Source organism: Diadema setosum, chromosome 5, assembly GCF_964275005.1.
Source record: "Diadema setosum chromosome 5, eeDiaSeto1, whole genome shotgun sequence".
NCBI lineage: Eukaryota > Metazoa > Echinodermata > Echinoidea > Diadematoida > Diadematidae > Diadema > Diadema setosum.
The window spans coordinates 24,946,363-24,961,080 of record NC_092689.1 but is presented as its reverse complement, the minus strand read 5'-3'; the positions used below and the strand labels follow the sequence as shown (position 1 = coordinate 24,961,080).

Below are 14,718 nucleotides of genomic sequence, written 5' to 3'. Positions count from 1 at the left end.
TTGAACTACATCATTTTATTCAAATGTGACATCATAACAAAGCCTTATTAATTTTCTTTGCAATGACAACTCACTTGTTTACATTATGCATTCTTGGAATCCACAGTATATATAAATAAGTATGAGGAAAGGTCAAATGTGAAATGTTGCAAAATGAGCAAAAGTGTTTTGTATAATCCCCATTTGTTTTGTCTTTTCATAGAAGGCAGGTGCTTGGAAAGAATGCATTGTGAGATTATCATTATATTCCAGGTTTTATCCATGATTTAAAAAAATGCAGTTTGCAGATTAAAACTAAACATAAAAGTTGACCAAACAATCATTGAATGTAAAAGAACAGGGAGTCTTTGAAAGCGTGCGCAATTCAGCATTGTTAATTATATAGTAGTATTTTTCCATCGTAACAGTACATCATCAATAGCGGCATTGTTGCAACTTTTCACTTTTGATCTGTCCCCATACTCAGCTGGTTTACACATTCCAGGAACACTCAATCATAGCAAGTAAGGTGTCATTTTTAAGATAATTAATCAGGCTATATTATGATTTATATATAAGGAATACAATGTCTATATTAGAAAAATATGATTCTTCAAACTTTAATGGCAGAAATTATTTGGTGGGGTTAGTTTGTTCATAAAATCTTGATTCTTATATTTGCTCAAATGCAATTGGCCCCTTTAAAACATGCTTATACATGTATATATCGGACTGGTTATTACTTCGAAGCTAGCTACAAATAACCTGACATTTCACACTTCTATACAGCAAAATTGATTTTTTTTTTTTTTTTTTTTACATAATTAATGGAAAATTGTAAGGTGATGATATAATTTGCTCAGGCATGTGGACATTCATACACTTGTATATCCACTATTTGAGAACTGTTTTGAAAAAATTTCGATCTGACCAATATCTATTTTTTGTTTTCTTGTAAAATTCTGAATTTATGGGTAGTTTTGTCTTCCCAGGGAGTGTTTGTTTGTTTTTTTGTTTGTTTGTTTTTTGGTCTTCACTTACAAATTGCAATAACGTGTATTACATTGATTCTAAGTACAATATGAAACTGTGAAAATTGTGTTAAATTTGCATCCCAATAGATTATTTATACAAGAAGACGGAAAGACACAAATACTTACATAAAATGATTTAGTAATGATGATATAAGATTTCTCGTCTTTTTTCTGATTTGTTCGACTTTGTTAAACATTATTTGTTTGTCAATTTGGCACTGTCAGACTAAACATCGCCAAGGAGTGCCGTTTCTCTGTGAGATCGACCCCCAAATCCCATACAGGCAGTATGTATTACGAGTCTAGTCATCCGGCCTAACGAAAATTGATAAATTGAGTGTTAATTAGTGTGCATAAAATTTAATAGTCTTCTTCGCCTTCCAAATGCACAGCAGAACGAGTACACTTTAAACTTCCATCTATGTACTACTACATCAGAAAAGTGAATAACTAGTCAGTTTTCCTGTCGGTGATATCTTGTAATTGAGGCATAATTCAAGAAATGAAGAAAGTGTCCAATGTAGTAATCATGGTTTTGTTTGATAAACCAAATGAACTGAGGAATCGCTGAGTAAAGTCAAGCAGCGAATCATTTCACCTGTATACATGTGCAAAAACTTTCATTCTATCACACCACGAGCGAGCAGACATGAAAACTATGCAGCAATCAGTGGATGAATCGACCAAGCCATTCAATTTATTTTTTTCCCCAAGCATTTGTGTGAAAAAAGATTGTGATGTCTTACGTTAATTGTTCACGGTAAATTGTCTCCTCTGCAGCAGCATCATTGCGATGTATTTCAACACAATATCAAAAGAATAAAGAATGGACTTTTTATTTGGATCACCAGACATGACTCAGAAAAGTAATAAAGCGGCAGTATTTTGATTTTGGCCACGCCAAACTGTGCACGTGTAGCAAAGGAAATGAAACACCAATCAGTAACAGAAGGTATAAACAACTCAATTTGTTCATTTATTTTATTAATTTTTAGTCACTTTATGAGCCTAAATATTGTTGAAGGATAAAATCTGGTTTATCATTCTAACCCTCTAAGTGCTTATTAATAATTTGTGTATGTGTGTGTGTGTGTTGTGTGTTGTGTGTGTGTGTGTGTGTGTGTGTGTGAGTGAGTGTGTGAGTGTACAACGTGGTGTGTCTGCTAGATTAACGTCAGCTTATTAAATATGAAATCCGGGACAATTGCAAATAAAAAGTTAGTCTAAAATGAAAGAGAAAGATTAACAAGCACAACAGCAAACGTTTGATCAAAGTGGGATGAAATTGTGAAGTATTACTTGTACAGATCTTGAACAGTAAGTATGAATATGCAAATAGTGACTTCATTTTTTAATCAAACTCAGGCAAGCCCCAAAACAACATAATGTTGTATACTTTTAGACAAGTAAAATCGATCGCATTTTCGCCATAATTTGGTACACGATCAATGAAAAATTGTGAGGTGATGACATCATCAGCTTACTCCTGTTCAAGGTATGTTGTACAAAAAATAACACATCTTTGAGATTTCATTACGTCCTTAGTTTTAATCCGGTTTTGATCAAATTTTCACTGTTGCGCTTGTCATATATTATTCTTTCTTTTCAGACTCACTTTTAACTGGTCTGAAAATTCCCTTTAAAGCAACTGCTAGCAGCTTGTAAGTGTAACAACACCCTACGAATCATGTCCTTCTGATGAAAAAAGGTCGGAAAATTGACTTTATAACTTGGTTTCATGAAATATTTGTTTAGCATTTACGAGTGGCATGTTTACAAACGCTATAACATCGTGGTAAATTCTCCAGAACCCATTAATGAGCAAGTGTATGAGTTATGAGTCATTATTCTTAGATTTATGAATTCGATTAATTCAATTAACCGCCAGCGTGAAATCGATGTCACTTGTTGAACGAAAGAGGGATGGGGTGGGGTGAAGATTGCATTCGCCTGCATTGTGATTTTATTATTTCAAACGTTTGGATTTCACATCACATGTACCTGTGTATGTTTTATTTTGTAATCATCATGTTTAATGACCTTCTAAGTGCTTAATAATGATTTGTGTGTGTGTGTGTGTGTGTGTGTGTGTGTGTGTGTGTTTGTGTCTGCTAGATTAACGTCAAGCTTATTATATAGGAATCCGGGACAACTGCAAACAAGTCTAAAATGTTAGTCTCAAATGAAAGAGAAAAAATTAACAACCACAACAGCAAACGTTTGATCAAAATGGGATGAAATTGTGAAGCTTTATTTGTACAGATCTTGAACAGTAAGTATGAATATGCAAATAGTGACTTCATTTTTTAATCAAACTCAGGCATGCCCAAGAACAACATAATGTTGTATACTTTCAAACTATACTTTCAAACGTTTGGATTTCACATCACATGTACCTGTGTATTTTTTTTTTTTTGTAATCATCATGTTTAATAATTCAATAATGTTACCGTAGACATTAAAAGTACATTAGAAACACATTATGTACATCGCATGGTATATAATGCTCATTATTGACTATGCATGCAAACGCGAAGTAAAATGGAATTCAAACCTAATCATGAAATCCTTCTGTACTCTTTTGTTTCAATCTGTTCAGCACAACCAGCGTCATATGACATGAACCTTGTAAGTGCTACTTTGTTTTCGTAGAAGATATAAGACATGTTAACTTTATTCATGTAACTTACTCTACTATTAAGGCAATCAACCAATGTACAGATTCAATGATTTGTCACTCTTTCTTTTTTCATATTAAGAAAGTCGCAGTTTGCTCTCCAATATTCTGAAAAGATAAAAAATAATCATTTCAGCATACCTTTTTAATATTTCTGTTTATATGGCTCATTAAGCTTTTGCCAAGAACATGGATTAGAGATCATCACACTGCCTGGCAGGCCTTTACATTTGAGGGACATCAGAATATATTGCCTTTCATCTATTCAGGTATACAGACGATTATGAATCTTCAGGCAGTTCTCGGCTGGGATATTATACTTCTTTAATACAATGATGAACGCCCCTATTTCAAAGAGACTGATATTAAGTCATGATTACGTTTACTACTCACAGAGTGAAAACTTGACATGTGATTTATCTTTTTTTTTTTAAAATCATTTTTGTGCATTTCGAGACACCACTTTATTGCAGTCGTATACATTTCATGTTATTAAGGCAACATTAAATATGGCACTAGATGTAACCTTCTGGGCGTCTGGCGATGTTGTTCATACAATCTCAGTAAGATATTAGATAGAGTTTAACTCAAAATGTTTTACCCTTTAAGGATAGGATAAGCGAGTATACAGCATACCTCATACCCAGTTTCCATTGGCAAACCAACTACACTGTATTACTATTGAAGATAATTAAGGCAATACAAAGATTAAACTTAGTGGAATCTGAGGAAAACTTCAAAAATAGGTACACAACAGCAAAGTGCTCTAGTGAGTTGAATTTGCGTGGAAGTGGGGAACCCGACAGTTGTTGCAGTGCAAATATGGAATGAGGAAGCTACGCCGCATTCTGCTGCAGCCATTCGTATACGACGTCGGCGTTACGCTCAACCCAGTTGATGTTTCCCCGAACCTTTTCTAAGGCCTGTTGTCTGCCTCGCGCTCCCGCTCCACCATCTGGATACTCAGCGAAGAAATCCAGCATCTACAGCAATTTAAGCAAGCAAAAAATCAGTTTTGTCAAAATATAGAATTTAAGCTCTGAACTGTTTAAGAACCTTGGACCTGTTGAATTATTATAAGATGAAGTTCATCTTGGCTTGAGAGAAAGTTAAGTCATATGCCATTATAAGCAAAGCTCAGCAATTCAAGCAACTCTGTCGTAGCAGTGTTACCTTTAGCAAGTTCTTACAGAGGCCATGAAAACAGAAGCATTTCATAAATCACTTTTTTTTTTAATATTACCTTCTCTGATTGCAAACATGTAATTATGAATATGTCGCATACACAGACATTTGACTGCAAACGCAAGCGCGTTTGACACGCGCAGTGTGCCGGGCTCTAAGCGAGCGTGCAATGGAGCAAATCGTATGGATCCAAAATTGCACGGTAAATGGATCCACAATTGCACGGACGATGACGTCATAGTAAAATGGGCAGAATGATCAATGTCAAACAACCAATCAAATGAGAAGGATCTCTTCAGGCGTTATATAAACCCTCATGAATGATTATTAGCAAAAGCACATACCTCCTGAAGTTGGAGCTCGGTGGAGAAGAACTCGGTGAGGCCCGGAACCACTCGACCCAAATATCTGTTGCTCACAGTAAACCTAAAGCACCAGACATTATTGGTCAATGACGTGACAAAATCACGTTTCTTGACCTATCAAAGTTACTGTGAACACCGATATGATTTAAATTGGATATCGCTGTCACAATGAACACTTCTATTTCTGAATGCGCCTATTGCACTTTATGCAATTCCCGGATGTTGCGATAAAATTCTTGAAAACTAACGTCTGACTTTTAAGTTTTATGCACGTTTAAGACCAGGTCAGAACAATTAAAAGCACATCTTTCTTTTTTATTTCACTGGCTGATAAAGCTTCTTTGGCATATATGTACTTTTTACTTTGAATGTCACATGTTAGAAGCATCATTGTATATTATGTTCTACCTTTCCTATACTGCGTTTTATATATATATATATATATATATATATATATATATATATATATCTACACACAATTTTCACTAAATAAAGACATTATTACCCAGTAAATGTGGGCATTTTGAAAATTTTAATTTCGCCTTGTTTTGACAGGTTTCTTTGCAAATGTCGGGCATAATTTGCATAAATAAAAATGTTAGACTGAAACCTATTAGAAAAGCGTCCTGCTGACCCTATAACTTGATTACATTTTCAGAAACAGATTTTTCCAACATTTCATTTTGTTTCATTTATTTTTTTCCATAAACAAAAATATCGCTGTAATATGGTACAAAATTATTACCAAATAACAACGATGAATTGTGCAAGAAGATGAAGTGGCTTAAAGGAAACACAAATACGTACATAAATTCAAATAAATATCAAACAGCCTCATATTGTATGACACCGGGATTGATAACTCCGCACCTCAAAGATTTCTGAGGGCATAACAACTTCTGTTCTTTCTTTCTTTCTCTATAATATGTCTCTCTCTTTCTACTTTTGTTTTTTCTTCAAACAATATAAAATGTATTCTCCTCTCTATCCTCCTCTCTCTTCTGTCTGTCTGTCTCTCCTTTTGTTTTTCTGCTGACTCTCTGATATATCGCCTAGGAAATAATGCCTGATATTATGACTCATTGAAGAATTTGACAGTTTATCATTCATTTTCAGTACAATATCTTCATGTCACTATGTGTGATGGAATCTACAGAAATACGAAATTTCCTCTGCAGAAACAACAGCATGTTACAAGAAGATATCACATTTCCTTACTAAGCATAACATTTCTTGAAACAAATCCTCTTGTAAATGATAGATTATTGCTGAACATTTGTGGGGGGGGGGGGGGGGGGTTAATGGCTAAACTCACCTTTCCACTAAGATCGGCCAGTTTTTCCTGACCCAGTCCCACGCGATAGGGTTTCCGACGGGGTTGTCGCCCACATAGCCAATTACGGTGAAGAAATCCTGGTCTCTTACGAAGCTGTTCTCAGACAGGAGTGTATCGAGATAGCTAAAGGGGGAACAAATGTATGCTTTCTTCAACTTGATACTTAATTTTGCTCTTTGGTATTGCTATTTGGGGTGTGGATATTCTCGCAAACGTTGTTGAGATCGATTCATGGTTTTGCACCTAAGATCTAGAAGAGACACAAACTGATATAGCAGGAATGAGAAAATTTCGATGGCGAAAAAGTTTCAACACGAACAAAGAAGAGTTCACATACAGTTCTGGTAACTCTCAGAGGACTCAGTTTTAACCCCTTAGTATAATTTACAACATATTGTGTTTTCTTGTATTTTTTAGGTAGACGCTGAAAAGGAGCTTTAGTATATTAACATTAATCTAAATGCCATTTGGAATACATCGTACCGTTTGAACCGTACCGTAAAAACAAACAAACAAACAAACAAAACTAGGTAAATTGTTCGATGCAAAAGAGCACTAAGAACAGAAATCAGGCTATGCGGTTATAATATCAGTGGTAGAAATACACGGAATACAGAGCAATAAGTCTACACAGATTGTAGATGTTGGACCCGCTAGATACATGGACCAAAAACTGAGCACTTGATTTCCAATCAAAGGCTACCGGTCCCTCTAGATGTGGCTCACTTCTGGGCTGGCTATCTGATGAGCATTGTGTGTGAGCCATTGCATTCTCTTCTACATAAACTGAGCATTGTGTGTGAGCCATTGCATTCTCTTCTACATAAACTGAGCATTGTGTGTGAGCCATTGCATTCTCTTCTACATAAACTGAGCATTGTGTGTGAGCCATTGCATTCTCTTCTACATACTACTGAGGCAGGCTTGGGACAGAAGAAAGGCAACAAAATAAGTTCTATGACTCATTATGAGTACACACACACGCACCGTATACGACTTTGTACATAAATACATACGAAACGGAAAGGGAGAAGTGTGTCAAAGTATGTTTGCACATGCATGCGATGGGTTTGATTTCCGTTTTCTGCTTTTGTGTAACATTTTGGCTACTTTTGCTTCAAGGGTGGGGTAGGGTATGGGAGTAGGACCTGGTCCAGCTGGTTTATTGCCACTTGGTCTAATGTCAGATGCTCTACTTCCAAGTTCGTCTAACACTACTACGGCTAAACTCATTTGTCTACTATCAACATCGTCGAATGCCGTTTGCTCTAATCCTTACTTGGTCTAATGCCCAGTTGGCTAATTATAGTTTCGTCTTATGACCAGATGGTCTAACTGCAATTTGTCTCCTTGGATTTTTCACATTTTTTCCTAATAAACTGTGGGTCACTTAGACGAAATGGGCATAGTCAATCTGTAAGTAGATCAACTGGTAATGAGGCTTACAAGCAATAAACCATTGGACTATAGATTATAATGGTCGTTAGACGAGCTGGTTGTAGACGAAACGGAGTGAGACCAAGTGGGTTGAGACTACGTAAATGGCTATTAGGCAAAGCGGGAGTAGACAAGTGATAAATCCCTGGTCTGACTTACTTGGACAGGATCCAGGGGATCCTAGTCTGAGCCATGGCATAGAGAAGTCTCGTTCTTTCAGAAGATACGTCCTCCTGCAGGTATCGCAGTCGTAGTTGATTCCACTCCTCCTGACCGCCGATTTTCTGCATGCCAAATTCAAACACGTCGGAACGAAGGTTTGGCGACACGCTGCATGACAACGAAACAAGAAATAAAATTTCTTTTATATCCAGTAATCTCTTCCAACATTGTGAGATACACGATAATAATATGGACAAAGAATCCGAAATTAATCATCAGTTGCTATCAAATCGTTGAAACAGATATCAGTATATTAGCATTGACAGCATAAGAATTGCACCTGAATACAAAGATCTTGACCATCCATCTAGACATTTTGTTATCCCTTCACGTATAAAATGATCCAATGTTTGCTTTCGCTCATGTAGAAAATACAGTCGAACTGTGAATTCGCATAACACATCGATGCAGTGGCGTAACTACGGGGGGGGGGGGGGGGGCATGGGGGGCACGTGCCCCCCCAATCCGCTGGTAAAAAAAAAAGAAAAAAAAGAAAAAAAAAACTACCAAAATGGTAATTCAAGGGTTAGTAAACTGATTTTATAATCGACATGGAAGGATGATCAAGAAAAAAGATATTTTTCTAAGATTTCTTTTAACCATAATCTAAAGAGGTATTATAGTGAAACATTGTTCAAAAAGCCCGGAGACGATAAAAGATTGTGATTCAGCGTGATTCCTGGTTGGCATTTTGAATATAAGCAGGATGTGCGCAGTGTACTCAGAACATCGGAATGGCAAAAAGAGTCGCTGCAATGTTACGCAATGTGATGTTTGATAGGTTGTGCGCATTTGCTATCAAAGCTTGATCATTGATTTTGCAGTGTTCTTTACATACTAGTCTATATTAAAATGCCTTGCATTGCCAGTAATAAGACTTGACCTTGGCTATTTCCTAACTTTTCCATCTATATGAAACACACACACTCACAAACGCAAACAAATTAGGGGATGCTCTATATAAAGTGCAGATTTTGGACATCCTTCTCCCGCTTGGTCACTTCGACGCCCCCTCGCTGGTCATACTCCCCCAATCATGAACATAAACCAACACCCTTGACTACCAGTGGCGGATCCAGGGGCGCACCGGGCGCCCCCTCCCTCCAAAGCGAAAAAAAAAATACATGTAGCTACAAACGACAGTTTTTGGACTGTAAAATGTCAACATTTTCAAGCTCGCTCGCTTCGCTCGCTCGCGTTTAACCGTTATATGCCATTCTCCTAATGTTACTGCCAATAATTGCCAGCAGTTGCGCCCGGTGCGCCCCCCCCCCCCCCCCTCCTGAGTTTCCAAAGCGAAAAATATAGCTACAAACGGCAGTTTTGGGACTGTAAAATGTCAAAATTTTCAAGCTCGCTCGCTTCGCTCGCTCGCATTTAACCGTTATATGCCATTCTCCTAATGTTACTGCCAATAATTGCCAGCAGTTGCGCCCGGTGCGTCCCCCCCCCCTCCTGAGTTTCCAAAGCGAAAAATATAGCTACAAACGGCAGTTTTGGGACTGTAAAATGTCAAAATTTTCAAGCTCGCTCGCATTTAATCGTTATGCCATTCTCCTGATGTTACTGCCAGCAATTGCCAGCAGATGCGCCCGGTGCGCCCCTTCTCCTTAATTTCCAAAGCGAAAAAATATAGCTACAAACGGCAGTTTTTGGACTGTAAAATGTCAAAATCTTCAAGCTCGCTCGCTTCGCTTGCTCGCATTTAATCGTTATGCAATTCTCCTGATGTTGCTGTCAGTAATTGCCAGCAGTTGCTCCCGGTGCACCCCCTCCCCTTAATTTAAAAGCGAAAAAATATAGCTACAAACGGCATTTTTGGGACTGTAAAATGTCAAAAATTTCAAGCTCGCTTGCTTCGCTCGCTCGCATTCAACCGTTACACATGCCATTCTCCTGATGTTACTACCAGTAATTGCCAGCAGTTGCGCCCGGTGCGCCCCCCCCCCCCCCGAATTTCCAAAGCGAAAAAATATAGATACAAACGGCAGTTTTGGGACTGTAGCGTAAAATGTCAAAATTTTCAAGCTCGCTCGCTTCGCTCGCTCGCATTTAATCGTTATGCAATTCTCCTGATGTTGCTGTCAGTAATTGCCAGCAGTTGCGCCCGGTGCGCCCCCTCCCCATATATTTCCAAAGCAAAAATATATAGCTACAAACGGCAGTTTTGGGATTGTTAAAATGTCAAAATTTTCAAGCTCGCTCGCTTCGCTCGCTCGCATTTAATCGTTATGCAATTCTCCTGATGTTGCTGTCAGTACTAGTAATTGCCAGCAGTTGCGCCCGGTGCGCCCCCTCCCAATAATTTCCAAAGCGAAAATATATAGCTACAAACGGCAGTTTTGGGACTGTAAAATGACAAAATTTTCAAGCTCGCTCGCTTCGCTCGCTCGCATTTAATCGTTATGCAATTCTCCTGATGTTGCTGTCAGTACTAGTAATTGCCAGCAGTTGCGCCCAGTGCGCCCCCTCCCAATAATTTCCAAAGCGAAAATATATAGCTGCAAACGGCAGTTTTGGGACTGTAAAATGACAAAATTTTCAAGCTCGCCCGCTTCGCTCGCTCGCATTTAATCGTTATGCCATTCATGTTACTGCCAGCAACTGCCAGCAGTTGCGCCCAGTTCAACGCCCTTAATTTCAAAAGCAAATGTGTTATTATATATAGCTACAAACGGCAGTTTTGGGACTGTAAAATGACAAAATTTTCAAGCTCGCTCGCTTCCCTCGCTCGCATTTAATCGTTATGCCATTCATGTTACTGCCAGCAACTGCCAGCAGTTGCGCCCAGTGCAACGTCCTTAATTTCAAAAGCAAATATATTATTATATATAGCTACAAACGGCAGTTTGGGGACTGTAAAATGTCAAAATTTTCAAGCTCGCTCGCTTCGCTCGCTCGCATTTAATCGTTATGCAATTCTCCTGATGTTGCTGTCAGTACTAGTAATTGCCAGCAGTTGCGCCCGGTGCGCCCCCTCCCAATAATTTCCAAAGCGAAAATATATAGCTACAAACGGCAGTTTTGGGACTGTAAAATGACAAAATTTTCAAGCTCGCTCGCTTCGCTCGCTCGCATTTAATCGTTATGCAATTCTCCTGATGTTGCTGTCAGTACTAGTAATTGCCAGCAGTTGCGCCCGGTGCGCCCCCTCCCAATAATTTCCAAAGCGAAAATATATAGCTACAAACGGCAGTTTTGGGACTGTAAAATGACAAAATTTTCAAGCTCGCTCGCTTCGCTCGCTCGCATTTAATCGTTATGCCATTCATGTTACTGCCAGCAACTGCCAGCAGTTGCGCCCAGTTCAACGCCCTTAATTTCAAAAGCAAATGTGTTATTATATATAGCTACAAACGGCAGTATTGGGACTGTAAAATGACAAAATTTTCAAGCTCGCTCGCTTCCCTCGCTCGCATTTAATCGTTATGCCATTCATGTTACTGCCAGCAACTGCCAGCAGTTGCGCCCAGTGCAACGTCCTTAATTTCAAAAGCAAATATATTATTATATATAGCTACAAACGGCAGTTTGGGGACTGTAAAATGTCAAAATTTTCAAGCTCGCTCGCTTCGCTCGCTCGCATTTAATCGTTATGCAATTCTCCTGATGTTGCTGTCAGTACTAGTAATTGCCAGCAGTTGCGCCCGGTGCGCCCCCTCCCAATAATTTCCAAAGCGAAAACATATAGCTACAAACGGCATTTTGGGACTGTAAAATGACAAAATTTTCAAGCTCGCTCGCTTCCCTCGCTCGCATTTAATCGTTATGCCATTCATGTTACTGCCAGCAACTGCCAGCAGTTGCGCCCAGTGCAACGCCCTTAATTTCAAAAGCAAATATATTATTATATATAGCTACAAACGGCAGTTTGGGGACTGTAAAATGTCAAAATTTTCAAGCTCGCTCGCTCCGCTCGCTCGCATTTATTTATACCGTTATGCAATTCTGATGTTGCTGCCATGAGGTGCCCCCCAATGTCTTGACCCACGGTACGCCACTGCATCGATGGATAACAGTTTTACGCATGCAAAGCAGGGAACACCATCCTCTGTTAGCAAAACGTATATTTTGTCCTGGTTCGATGAAACCTGAAGGAATGGAAGTTTTAGCTCGAAGTTCGACTGCGTAATTTAAACATTAGTAAAATGTCGGAGGAATTTGTACTTGTTATCTAGTGAAATTACGAGGTTATACAAAGATGCTGATGGACCAATGCATTAAAGATGAAGAAGTCATGAGAAGATTGAGGCTCGCCAAGATACTTTCTGCAACGAGTCAGTATCTGTGAAGGCTGTTCACTTGATACTGAAGACGTAAATGTGAGAACATGCTTGGTCACTTCTAATGGAACTGAAACCAAGTCGATACTGTATCTACTCTCCGTGAATGATGAGACGGGAGTACGAATGATCTACTTACTATGAGCCATTCAGATAGTCATTAAAAAGGCGGACTGCCTGGTTGATGCATTCCCGATTTCCATGTTTACATGCCAAGTCGATAATGTCAGATCGAAGGAACCTGCAAGACAACGACAACATAACCTTGATCTGATAATCACTACGAAACGAGAAATGGGGTCACTCCATATCGTGATGTTGGTACTCAAATTCAAATATAATATCATTTATGCAACCAGCTATATATCTCGGGTGGTAGCCAGAAACTTACTGCTCACAAATATAGAAATGACAGAGGTGAAACAGAAACGTGAAGTCACACGACTTTCCTTTGCATCATCTCCCTAAGCACTAGTGCTTCCTTATATTTTCAGCTTTCTTGTTTGAATTAGCTTTAGTATTCACTGAAGAGGGTAATTTCAAACATAAAAGCAAAAAAAAAAAAAAAAACACATAAGATTTTTCAGCGGACACCACAGTTTTGGGAGGATTGATTTTTTTTTATTATGACAAATAGAGTGTTACAAAAAAGTGGTGAAAAGGCTTGCTTATAAATTCATAATTATTGCGACGTATTTCAAAATCAACAGCTTGATATTATGTACTTATGAGTTTGAGGTGCTATGAAAAAGGTATTCTCAAAATTAAACTTATGTGGTGTGTGACAAAACTCGAAATTGAATAATGCTGAATTTGTACATTGTGTTTAAAGAGGCTAGATGAAATCATATAGGACGTTAAATCCTCACGACCGACTTTACTTCGTTGGCTTCATAATTGCTTCGATCATTCTTGACTTTGAGAGAGAGAGGGGGGGGGGTTTCCCCTGTCATACATCACTTGTTTCCCCCTGATTACATCATACGACAACCCCCTACTGTGGAGATGAGATCCTGTTGTGTTTTCTCTTACCTATCCACATGAGAGCCTGTGTCAGTCCAGCCTAGCTCCTCAAATATACCTCTCGTTAGGTTTTCAATGTAGTCCTTGTAGAGACGGAAGAATATATGAATGTGAATATTGATTCTTCTTATTCGTGAATGTATGATATGTTTGAACACTTGACTCGTGCTAATTGCTCTACTACTGGTCTGACTATTTTATGTGATATTTTTATGGTTATTATTCCCACCACTTCGCAGAAAAAGAAAAACACCCCCGACATTTTTCACGATAAATCCGTAACCGCAGCGACGTTTCATGACTTTTTTCTTTTAACTCTTGCGCAACTATCGTGCCAAATTCGCGACCCCCGGGTACGCGGCTCCGAAGTTATGCAATATTTTGTAAGCGCGTGCCAGACCCAAAATTACTCAAAAACGTGATTTCATGTACAAATTCAATGCAAATTCTGTTTCTAGCCCTAATTCATAAATGCATCATTACTTTTACTTTCATTGATTAAAATCAATTCATTTCGTGTTCTTTATGATTGGAATAGTGTCGCCGAAGATTTCCATAAAAAAAACAACAAAAAGCAAAAATTCGAAAACAATGAAATACACAAGAAATCTAAAAGCAATAAAATTCAAAATTTTGATACCGCCATTTTTTTGATGTACAGTCAATAAGAATCGCAAAAACAGTACCAAGACAAAAAAAAACGCAGTTTTGGACCTTTATTTACAGATTACAGCCAATTTTTTAAAGATTATCTATTCAGTTTTGTGGATTACGTTGTGGGTGACGCGCGTGCCAGTTTTCTCGCGATCACGCGGTCAACGGTCAGGATCGGGAGGAGGTGAATTACCCCCCCCCCCCCCACAGTCTTGCTAGGCATCAAAATAGCCCGGTCATTTTAGTCGAAAACACATTATTAGCTTGCCCGATTGCCATTCCTAATTCTTCCTGCAGTTTTTTCGCCCAAATTCAGTTCAGTTCAGTTTTTATTTCTGTATTTCAAAATCAATACAAATCAACAAATCAACAAAATACTTACATAGTCATTTACACAGCTAATATTCGTAACGTTTGGATCTTACATACATTTTCTTTTCTTTTTTCAAGGACGAATATCATATATGAAAGGAAGCAATAGGAAATGATGAAAATGAAATGCAGGGGACCATCATCATAAGCT

General features: G+C 38.3%; 1 protein-coding gene across 1 annotated transcript in view; it reads right to left on the bottom strand.

The window, feature by feature from the left end:
- Nucleotides 1-3,249: 3,249 nt before the first annotated feature.
- LOC140229215 (glutamyl aminopeptidase-like) overlaps nucleotides 3,250-14,718 on the bottom strand; it is a 40,298-nt gene continuing 28,829 nt past the window's right edge. The window contains exons 17-22 of the mRNA XM_072309486.1: nucleotides 13,551-13,624; nucleotides 12,658-12,759; nucleotides 8,173-8,343; nucleotides 6,556-6,699; nucleotides 5,220-5,301; nucleotides 3,250-4,673 (exon numbers count right to left, since the gene is read on the bottom strand). Coding sequence (XP_072165587.1) covers nucleotides 4,527-4,673; nucleotides 5,220-5,301; nucleotides 6,556-6,699; nucleotides 8,173-8,343; nucleotides 12,658-12,759; nucleotides 13,551-13,624 — 720 coding nt within the window. The 3' untranslated portion in view covers nucleotides 3,250-4,526. The remainder of the gene's footprint in view (nucleotides 4,674-5,219; nucleotides 5,302-6,555; nucleotides 6,700-8,172; nucleotides 8,344-12,657; nucleotides 12,760-13,550; nucleotides 13,625-14,718) is intronic.